At 41.9% G+C, this 11,312-nt stretch overlaps 1 protein-coding gene across 11 annotated transcripts in view; it reads right to left on the bottom strand.

The window, feature by feature from the left end:
• Positions 1–371: 371 nt before the first annotated feature.
• The window catches only part of FAM228B (family with sequence similarity 228 member B), a 25,314-nt gene continuing 14,373 nt past the window's right edge, over positions 372–11,312 (bottom strand). For 5 of the 11 annotated variants that reach the window (XM_084793435.1, XM_084793425.1, XM_084793424.1 and 2 more), the window contains 5 exons: positions 9,338–9,425; positions 9,095–9,251; positions 6,302–6,409; positions 4,146–4,290; positions 372–532 (listed from right to left, as the gene is read on the bottom strand). In XM_084793435.1, the coding sequence (XP_084649561.1) occupies positions 515–532; positions 4,146–4,290; positions 6,302–6,409; positions 9,095–9,251; positions 9,338–9,425 (516 nt within the window). In that variant the 3' untranslated portion in view covers positions 372–514. Of the gene's footprint in view, positions 533–4,145; positions 4,291–6,196; positions 6,260–6,301; positions 6,410–9,094; positions 9,252–9,337; positions 9,426–11,312 lie in introns of those variants that run through there. The other 6 variants (XM_084793428.1, XM_084793429.1, XM_084793431.1 and 3 more) reach the window with 6 other exon arrangements.

The raw sequence follows: 11,312 nt of genomic DNA, 5'->3' as shown, positions 1-11,312 counted from the left end.
GTATATACTTTTCTGAAGTTTCCCACAATATATTTTAAATTTTTAATTGAGTTTTTGCCTGACTCCATATGCAGATTCGAGGCAAGATTCTAAGAGACTGGATAACTGTACCAATGAAATAAAGCAGGTAATGACTATGGAATGAAGCAGTACAATTGATATCTTTAATTTTCAGGATGTTTTTTGTTTGTTTTGTTGTTGTTGCTTTGTTTTTGGTTTTTCGAGACAGGGTTTCTCTGTGTAGCCTTGGCTTCCTGGACTCTTTGTAGACCAGGCTGGCCTCAAACTCACAGTGATCCACCTGCCTCTGCCTCCCGAGTGCTGGGATTAAAGGCAGTATTGTCATTTCTTAATCATCACAGACACTGAACTCAAATTCAAATGAAGTTTATTGCAGATAAGAACAGAATGATTGCTGAGTGTCTTCCTTGGTTCCTCTCAGGATTCCTGGCCGCAGGTAACTTCGCCTAAAGCAGCCTTTTTTGGTGGACACTTGCACAGATCAAGAATCAGTTTATGTGGTTGTTGTAACCTTTTGAAAGCGACAAAAGAAAAGAGTTCAGTGTGCCATAGGGATAAAGGGCTTACAGGGCCAGAAAGACTGACTTCTAAGGAAGTCAATCCTCTGAAGCCACACTGGCCACAGCTGACTCCTCTCACAGAAGCCAGCCCTCTGCCCTTTTTGACACTCATTCTCGGATTATCTCATGACTTCAAACATCATGATATTAGGATGGCTCAAATATGCTTTTCAACCTAGCATCTCCTCTGACCTCCAGGCTAATCCATCAGCCGACTTCACTGCTCCCTGGGAGGCTAAAAGCTAAATGCTGCTAAATGGAGCTGGTTACTACTACAATGCACTTGACTTTAGTCTTGGTATTTTTTAGGGACTAAATGTCATGTTCTACATGTGAGAAGGTGAGTTTTACAGGATTTACAAAAAGATCAAGAACGTGTGTGTGTGTGTGTGTGTGTGTGTGTGTGTGTGTGTGTGTATGTGTGTGTACTCCAGAGACAGAAGCAGTCAGAGTTCTGTGACTCTGAGGCCAACCTGGTCAGTAGAGCAAGTCCCAGGCTAGGAAGAGAGCCACAGTAAGACCCTGTCTCAAAAACCAACCAAGCAAGCAATAAACTCATCTATACTTGTTTAAAAACAGGAAAAAGGGGACTAGAGAGATGGCTCAGAGGTTAAGAGCACTGGCTGCTTTTCCAGAGGTCCTCAGTTCAATTCCCAGCAACCACATGGTACCTCACTGATAGCTGTCTGTACTGTGATCTGCTCTGATACCCTTTTCTGTCCTGCAGGTGTATGAGTAAGCAGAGCACTATATACATAATAATAAATAAATAATTTTTTAAACCAGTAAGAGGTTTAATGAAAGAAAGGGATTTTTTTCTTTGAAAAGTGTTGGTGTTTCCTGGGTCCCTTTCTTCAACCACCAATACAGAGAAGTGAAAGCGTCCCCCTCTCCCAAGCTTCAGATGGCTTAACAGGGCCCCTCCCATGTACAGAGACCCCAGGTGAAGACTGCTGAGCTAGGAATGTAGCTTATGTAGGTGCACAAAGCCCTGAGTCTGATCCCCACCACTGCATAAACTTTTCACATGGAAAACACTCAGGAAGTGGGAACAAAAGTATCAGAAATTCAAGTTCCTCCTTGGCTAGATAGTGAGTTTGATACCAGCCAAAGTTACATGAGACCTTTGCCTGTCTCAAAAAAAACCATAACACACACTCACACTCAAATACACACCCACCCTCACACACATACACTCACCTCTACCTATGGCAACATACCAGATGATTAGAAACGAATCCAAGTGACATTCCTGGAGAAGCCTGTCTCCAGATGAAAGCAATGGGAGTTCCAGCAGAGGTGTGAGGCCAGAGACAATATTAAGAAATTAGCTGGAAGGAAGTCATGGTGAGTGAGATCTCCCAGCTCTAAGAATCTTCTCTTAGTGCCGATGAGGGAAAAAGAGCTGCTTTCAACATGTGCCAAGCCTGGCTAAGAAACTTCCTGCCCACTACACAGCTGTCCTTCCTCCTACCAAGACTCTAAAAAGATGAAGCATCAGTGTTCAGACACTAAGATAAAAGATGAATGAGGAAAGAGAGGACATCACCTCCTTCTCCTTTGTGATGCCAGTAACTGCAGCATCCCAGTGACCTGACTTGTCGATCATTACATCACCTGGGCACAGTAACGTCTGAAGCGGGACCCTTTGCCAGCAGAAGCTCTTAGCATTTGGGAATACTGAGGTTGGGAAAATGGCCTTTAACAGAGCATGTGTGTTGCTCACTTGTTCATTTGTTTCTTTTTTGAGATGTAGGAGATTGAACTTTGCATATGCCTGCTAAGTATTTTAAACTGGACTACATCCCTGGCCCCAAAACATGCTTAAATGAACAGCTAGAGAAAAAGTAAATTGCTTAATAATCATACTTTATAAATGTATATTGTAATGGTAAAAGGTATCTTTAATTTAGCTCCAGAAAGCATTATCTTTATTTTTGCACTTCTTCCTTTAGCTTGCCCTGAGTTCCCCTCAAACTTCTCTAGTCGTGAGTAGGACTATCCAGGTCACTCATTTGTCGTATCCAACACTAAGACCCTCTGTTAGCGTGATCACTCCTCAGGGCCCCATGACCACATGGCCATTCTAGGCCTCAGAGGTCATTATGCTCCTGACCCAGTGTCCTAGCCTGCCAGCTAGATTCCTGGCTTCTGTTCTGGCTTGTGTATAATTGTCTAGAAAGCAGCCATATTCTTCATTTGATAGTGTTATTTTATCAGGTGCAGTGGTGCACACCTGTAATCCTAGCATTTGGAAGGTGGAGGCAGAAAGATGAAGCATCCCTTAGCTATATAAGAAGTTCAAGGCCCACCTAGGCTTCATGAAGCCATGATACCTTGTCTCTAAAAAATTAGACAACAATCAATTTAAAAGGGGGGAGTGCAAAATAAAAACTATCCCCAAAAATTATTTCGATGTTTCACTACTCCAAGCTTTTGGCTGGCTTCTATATGAGTGGGCAGCTGCCTCCTCTCCTGTTCCCTCTTGTCAACCTCACTCCACCTCCATCTGCTCCCTGAGCCAGTCTCTCCTCCTGGATACTCTTCCCCTAAAACTCTTCACGGCCCACCCTCAGTCTCTAAGGCCAGTGTCACCTACAACATCCCCTCTTCCAAGAAGCCTTCCTGATTTCTGCACTTGAAATAGTGTCCTTGTCCACACCCTTCCTTGCTGCCCCCTTTCTTCTTCTCCGCCTCACTGCATTAACTCGCCTGTTAGACATTTATTCTGATTGCTTTCTATCTTTGCCAGCAAAATGTAAGCTCCACAGGAGCAGAGGTTTACCTGTTTTGTTCACTACTATGGCTCCAGGCCTTTAACAGACTGCCTGAATCAGAAGAGGTATTTGTGAAAATGTAGAAGAACAAAACAACCATCTGGGAAAATGCTAAAGGCAGGAAAGGAAGGTAAAACACAGTGCTGACAACTTTAATACGCTTTCATGCGTGGATTAAAAAATATCCTTTAGCGGCCAAGCCACTCCTAAGAGACTGTCCCCATGGGACACAGCAATGAGAGGGGAAACTGACAAGTAACCATATCCTCTATTCCTAAATGTGTGGGACTGGGTGCCGGACTAGGCCTAGGTGTCAAATGACCACCTCAATACCATAGATACCTAGGGATGAGAAGTCTCTATAAACACTGTATCTCTAGACACTTGACACTTGGGGGCTATTACTTTCCTTCTTACAGCTTACTACTTTTAGTATTGTTCTTTTTGAAAACTAATTCTTGATTGAACTAAAAGAAACAATTTTGGGGGCCTGGGTTAACTATAGGTAAATGGGAGAACAAGGGTAGAAGTGGTATAAAGATCAGGAGGCAATCAAGACCCCCAGCACTGGGCATGTCCACTATGGCACCACCAAGCTGGAAGGACACTCTCTCCACTGCCTCGGAGTAAGAACGTCCGGCTCAGTTTCTTCGACTCTTATCACCCACTGGAGGGTGCTGCATTGCCTCCTCTCTTCTAAAGGGCCTGCCATATCAGAAGCTTAGCCTTGGCTGTCAGCAAATGCGGCCCCACATATAACAAGCAGGGCTGACTCTGCAGCTCTCACCGAATCCTGGCCCCCATCTCCTTCTGCTTCCTGGCACAGGTTTGCAGAAGAATGGGGCCCTTCAGAGTCGATCCCTTTGGGACTTGGGTTCTTTCCCTCCTGGGGACACAGAGCTTCATTGTCCAGAAAGGAGAGCCCTTTGTTTCTGTAGGGAAGGGCCAGGAGAAATCCTTTAAACATTTAATTCAGTAAAGAACATAATATTTTTATTTAAAAATAAAAGTTTATGAAGTATGTATGAATTCACATTTTATGAAAAGAAAACTTTATAAAATCACCTTGCTCTAGCCTTATCTGAAACCTCTGTGCTATGTAATCAAACAGCTGGGTGATGGCCCTTTGTCCTGAATGACCCCTGAGAGTTGTGCATTTGCTGTCCCTGGGAAGGTCTAATTGACCTAAAACAAGCCTGATGTAGTGAAATTGGTTCTACAAATCGTGGTCAGAGGGACTCTGCCTTGCAGCAAGCTGCCATTTAGCTGTTCCTCATGCTGGACAGCAGCTAAACAAGCCATCCTCCCATGTCTGCGCAGTGTCTGCCAAGACCACAGAGGCCCTAATAAGATCAAGGATGGAGCACGTATCAATGCATCTTTCCCAGAATCTGTTTCCTGTGTCTCATACTGGCCAAGCCTGCTGTTGTCTATGCTGCTTTAACACTAGGTTGCACTCTAAGCCCTGGGTTATATAAATTCTGCTTAATATTTAAAGTTACACACAGAACACGGGCTGGTGAAGGGACTTAGTGACTGGGAGGAGAGAGGGCAGAATGGAGCTGTCCATACTTACTGCTCCATAAGCAACCTCTAATAAATTCATTTTACTCATTAAGATGAGCTGGAATAAGTCGTTTTGGAGGTTGTTGACACCAGCCCAGTTTGTGAGCAGATGTTAATTTTATATCCACCCCCCGCCGCCAAACTATACAATACCTCCTCCACACCTGTTGCTGTCATTGGGTTACTTCTCTCACTCATAGAAGCTAGTCTTACTCCTTTTCTAGGGGTGGGGGTGACAGACTTAAGCCTCTAGTCTAAAACAGAAGTTCCCAAGTACTGAAAAAAAAATATACTTAATCTGGGTCATACTCTGAGAGGTTTATGAAAACAAATCCCCCTTTTTTTCCATTGATAGAAATTACAATTAGGATGTCGATTACTGGGTCACCAAGATAGCTCAGTAGGTAAGAACACTTGCTGCCAAGTCTGATGTCTTGAGTTTGATCCATGGGATGTACATAGTGGAAAAAGAAAGCTAACTTAGGCAGTTGTCCTTTGACCTCTACCTGAGTGCTGTGGAAAACATTCACATGCTCGCTCTACCCACCCTCCCTCCCTCCCTCTATCTCTCTTTCCCTCCTTCATATTCTCTCTCTCTCTCTCTCTCTCTCTCTCTCTCTCTCTCTCTCTCTCTCTCTCTCTCTCTTTCTCTTTCACACACACACACACACACACACACACACTCAGTAGAACTTCTAGGTCACATGGTAACTTAGTGTTTATAATTTTGGAAAACTGACAGGCTGTTTCCCAAAAATTTTGCACTATTTTACAGTCTTTCTAGCAATGATAAGGGATCACATTATTTATAATCAGATTATAAGAAGTTACCTTTCTCTACAATTATGTAGAGAAATCTCTACCCCAAAGATTCGTACACAGGATCTGCTATGTATGTACTCAGGCTGTGGCCCAGATCTTCCTGTCTCAGCCTCCCAAGGACTGGAAGTACAGCTGGATGGATACTAGCACACCCAGTTCTTCTGTGTGTATGGCGTCTCCCATTTTGAACTCAATACCTAGTTAACTGGTTTTCCATGTTGCATGCACCGTCCAATGAACTGCTTCTTTGCTGTACCTTTTCACCCTCAGTACAGTGCTTTTGTAGGTAGTAGTGTCTACCTACTAAAACTAGTCTCAGACTAAAACGCTCATAACTTTAGTACAAGTGGTCAACAATTTCTCCCAGGTCCATTTTTGAACTTTCTGCTTCAGTGCTATTTATCCCTTTAAACCATTAAAAAAAACAAAAACAAAGAAAAGTTACCTTACCCTGAATAGTGGTGAGGCCTTGGCACTAACTCAAGCAATCTGAAAGGATGGTAGGGGAAGCATCTTAAATGAAAGAGGAGCAAATTTACCAATTAACAGGCTTACTTGCAACTGATTGTCTTTTCTTCCTCCTGGCATACCACAATATTAGGCACCCTTTTCAATGGGTTCAAATCAAAAGTACTAGCATTAAAATTCATCTTCACTTTGAACCTTTAACAAGAGAACATGTGTCAGGATATTGCAAAACAATGCTCATTGGCATGTAATCATTAATTATTGTTAGAAACTGACTGCCATAAATATGGTCCAAAATACCATTACTTGACACTGCTGTGCCTGGTCAATGATACCAGTTGTTTAAGAGTTTTGAAACCATGATGGAGACTGATGTGCTGTCCTCTGAGAGCCAAGATGAGGCAGGCACAGTTGAAATCCTCCCTCTATCCACTGGGAGTTTATATTCTAATATGAAAAGAAGTCTTAAAGCCAGGTGTGGTAGAGCAGGCCTGTGTTCCCAACCCTTTGTAGGCAGAGGCAGGAGGACTGCCACAAGTATGGCAGCCATAGGAGGTAAAAACATATGATAATACCTCTTAGAACACTGAGCTGGAAGCCTGCTTCAGTATCAGAGAGCTTGCCCAACAAGCATGAGGCTCTGGATTCAGTATTCATGTTCCAACTTTGAATTTTCTCTTTCTTTCTGGCCCTTCTAGCTATGAAGCTGAATAAGTCTTTTCTTTTATCACATCAATCTTTTTTTATTTTATCCTTCCACCATCATCCTGAGGCCCTCACACAACATTTATACTTGAAAACAAACAAAAACAGAACAAAATCCCAGGGCTGGAGAAATGGCTAAACTGCTAATTCTGCTTTTCCAGAGGACTTGAGTTTGGTCCCAGCAAGCTCTCTGACAGCTCACAGTCAGCCCCAGGAAGCCCACATTCTCCTCTGCACTCTGCAAGAACCTACACTCATGTTCACACACCCACACGCAGGCTCACACAGGTCACACACAGTAAAATAAAAACATCTTTCTGAAAAAACTCTTCAGGGGTCGGGAGAGATGGAATCAACCATAAAGAACCCTGCCTGCTCTCCCAGAGGACCCAGGTTCAGTTCACAGCATCCACATGGGCAGCTCACAACTACCTGAAACTTCAGGCCTAGGGGATCTGACTCTTTCTTCTGGCTTCTGTGAGCTACACACACATGGTATACTTTCATACAGGTACACATAAATAAAATAAATCTGTTTTTTTTTTTTAAGGTCTGTAGGGTCTAAAGGCAACAACTATAATAACACCCAAAGTTAGGTCAACTTCTGACTAACAAACAAAACCTCCTAATATTACTGTGGCAGAAGAGGCATGTCGGTTTCTACAGAAAGCTACTCAATCTTTACTATTTTTCCATCTGAAGTATCTGATATTTAATTTAAAAATCTAATGTGTGTGGTGCATGCCTTTAAACCCAGTGCTTAGAAGCAGAGGCAGGAAGATCTCTAGAAGAGAGTTTGAGGCCAACCTGATGGATATGGGGAATTCCAGGCCAGTACAAGGCATAGTAGAAACTTGTCTCAAAAAACAAAACCAGGCCAGGCATGGTGGCACATGCCTTTAATACCAGCACTGAGGAGGCAGAGGCAGGCAGATCTCTGTGAGTTCAAGGACAGCCTGGCCTACAAAAAGCGTTCCAGGACAGCCAAGACTACACAGAGAAACCCTGTCTTGAAAAATAAAAAACAAACAAACAAAACAGAACAAAACAAAATACTGGGCTGGAGGATGGTTCAGCAGTTAAGAACAGTGGCTGTACTTCAAGAGGACCTAGGTCAATGCTTAGCATCTACATGGCAGCTCACATTTAACTCCAGTCTCAGGATATCCAATACCCTCTGCAGGCACCAGGCACACACATGATATATAAACATACATACAGGCAAAACATCCATACAAATCTTTTAAAATTATAAAATAAGGCATGCAAAAAATAGGTAAAAAGTAAAATGCCTAGCAAAGATATAAAGCAGTCAGCAGAAACAGACTGAATCAAATTCAAAAATAATCCTAATGTTGGATCTATCAGATTAGATTTTTTTTTTTTTTTTTTTTTGGTTTTTCCGAGACAGGGTTTCTCTGTGTAGCCTTGGCTGTCCTGGACTCACTTTTATACCAGGCTGGCTTTGAACTCACCGAGATCCTCCTGTCTCTGCCTCCCAAGTGCTGGGATTAAAGGTGTGCGCCACCACCACCCGGCCAGATTGGAAATTTAAAGTAACTATGATTAGTGTGGCTTTTGAAAAACATCTGGTTGAAAAAGTGGACATTGTATGCCAAAAGATGAAGAATTTCAGAAAAGGTGAAAACTGAAAAATCAGTTTTGTGACATCACAGATGGTGTGTTTGACGAGTTCACCAGTGGACAGCACACAAGAAGACACAGTGAACTTGCCGACAGCTCAGCAGAAATCATCTAACCAAAACGTGAAAAGAGAAAGTCAACCGATACCAAAGACTGGCAGATCTGTGACGCTATCCAGGTGCACACAGATATTGGATCTTGGAAGTTAAAAGCAGATAGAATGGTATATAAGAAATGTCTGAAGTGATAATGGTCTAGATTTTCACCTAATTTAGTGAACTATGTATAACGACGAAAATGAAAATGTCAGATGACTCTAAAGAAAAAATAAAATAAGCTTAGATATCTCATAGTCTTCCTGATGGAAACCAAAATTGGAGAACCTTAACAGTACCCAAGTACCATCGCATACAGAGGAACAATGAATCACAGTAGACGTCACCTTAAAAATTATCACTGAAGTATATCACTGCCTCAAGAAAGAATTTTCCAAGCCTAAGAAGATCACATCTTATTTACATCAATTATTACCTGCTCCTTTTACAAAATTCACTTTCTATATATTTCATGGGCACTTTAAGCCACTCATTTGGAGTCATCTGTTGCCGTGAAGTAGAAATACTCGGGAATCTAGAGTGCAGCTGGGCCTTCTCAATCTCTTTAAATTCTTTCATTGTGTACATTTTGCCTGAAAGAAAACAGTAACCTCAATCGGCATGTGTAACTGCAGCTGCCATTGTGTGCAGGCCAGGAAACCATGTAAGAATTAAGTACCAGTCTCACACTGAAGAAGAGTTCTTTTTTCATCATCCTTATCATATTGTGCTTTTTTCAAAGGGTCACGAAATGGTGGCATGATAACCTACAAAAGAAGAATTTTTTGAGGACTGAGCTGCAGGTCTGAGTATTAACATTTAGCCTATCCTAAGCACCCATGTGTGTTCCTGTGCAGAAGAGTTAAGAATAAAGGACCTATAAACTATATGTATTTATTAACACATGACAAAGAGATGGGGGTACTCTGACACTTCTCTTATGAGGTCGTATAGCCAAAGAGGAAAGGGTAGCTCTGTGGGGTGGGGATCATGCATGTGTTCATGTTGATGTGGGTATATGCACCTGTATGTGCAGATGCGTATGCAGATGCATATATGTGTATGGGTCTGTGGAGTGCGGAGGTTGATGTCAGATGCCTTCCTTTACCATTCTCTGCCATATTTTTTGTCACACTGCCTCTCACTGACCCTGAAGATCACTGTTTTGACTAGACTGGCTGGCAACTGAGTTCCAGGATCCATCTGTCTCTGTTACACCAGCACTGGGCTTACAGATTTAAGCTGTGATGTCTGTCCGTCTTTCACAGGGTGTTAAGGACCCACACTTAGGTCCTGTGCAAGTGCTTGTGCAAGTAGGCACTGTGCTTGTGCAAGTAGGCACTTCACCAACTAAACTATCTACCCAGCCCAAGGCAAGGTATGCTCTTATTTCAAAGTTCGGGTTTAGTTTTCAAAAACTCTCCTGTCACATCATAGAGCCATAAATTTAAATTTTCACTTTCCTTTAATAAATGGAAATAGAAAGATAGATAGGTACATATCTATGTTCATCTTGATCCTAACACCCACAATCAGCAACACAATAATCATATAAAACTTCATATGATATTCAAGATGCAGATTATCTGTAAAGCATTAAAGAATTAAATGCCTTTTGCTGGCCAACATTACTAAAATAAAAATTCAACACAAAACAACAGCATTCAGGCTGTCATAGCAGTGATCTAGCCTGCACCTGTGTCTTTCCACTCATGATTAGACTTGGTTTCTTGAGTGACTGTAACATAGAACATGACTATGGACACTTAACAGTAAGCAGACTGTCCTCTGTAGTTTTGCTTTTACACAAGTTACAGAGTGTTACTTACAGGATGAGAAAACATTAATTTGCTGTGAAGAGACAAAAACAGTGCTATCATCTTCAATTTGTATGTGACTTTTTGACAAATGAAAACATAAACTTTTAAACTCTAAAGAGTTATAACAATCTAACGTTTAATCAACAACATTTTCCTATGTCTACTAAAGTTTTACATTTTGGGATATATAATAAAGACTAAGGTTTTTTGTTTTTGTTTTTTTGTTTGTTTGTTTGTTTGTTGTTATTGTTGTTGTTGTTGTTGTTGGAGACAGGGTTTCTCTGTGTAACAAGCACTGGCTGTTCTGGACTTGCTTTGTACACCAGGCTGGCTAGCCTCAAACTCACAGAGCTCCACCTGCCTCTGCCCCCAAAAGACTAAGGTTTTAACTTGTAGACCACAGAACCCAATTGAAAATATTTTAACCTAGCAATTCTTTTAAAAATGATTTAAGGGGACTGGAGAAATGGCTCAGTGGTTAAGAGCACTAACTGCTCTTCCAAAGGACCCGGGTTTAATTCCGAGCACCCACATAGCACCTCACAACTGTCTGTAACGCCAAGATCTGACACCTTCACACAGACATACATGCAAGCAAAATATTGATGCACATAAAATAAAAATAAATATTTTTTAAAAATGATTTAAAACTTATCATACTCACTTTGGCAGCACATATACTAATACTAGAATACAGAAAATATTAGTGTGGCCCCGTGTAAGGAGGACACACAAACTCATGTAGCATTTTGCATGTCTGCTTGGGTTTAAACAGGGACTTGTGTAGCCAGGGTAGCCTGGAACACAAGTATGTGCCACTATGCCAAGCTCTGC

This window comes from Acomys minous (assembly GCF_964271855.1).
Source record: "Acomys minous genome assembly, chromosome: 8".
NCBI lineage: Eukaryota > Metazoa > Chordata > Mammalia > Rodentia > Muridae > Acomys > Acomys minous.
This window is presented reverse-complemented; position numbering and strand designations above follow the sequence as displayed.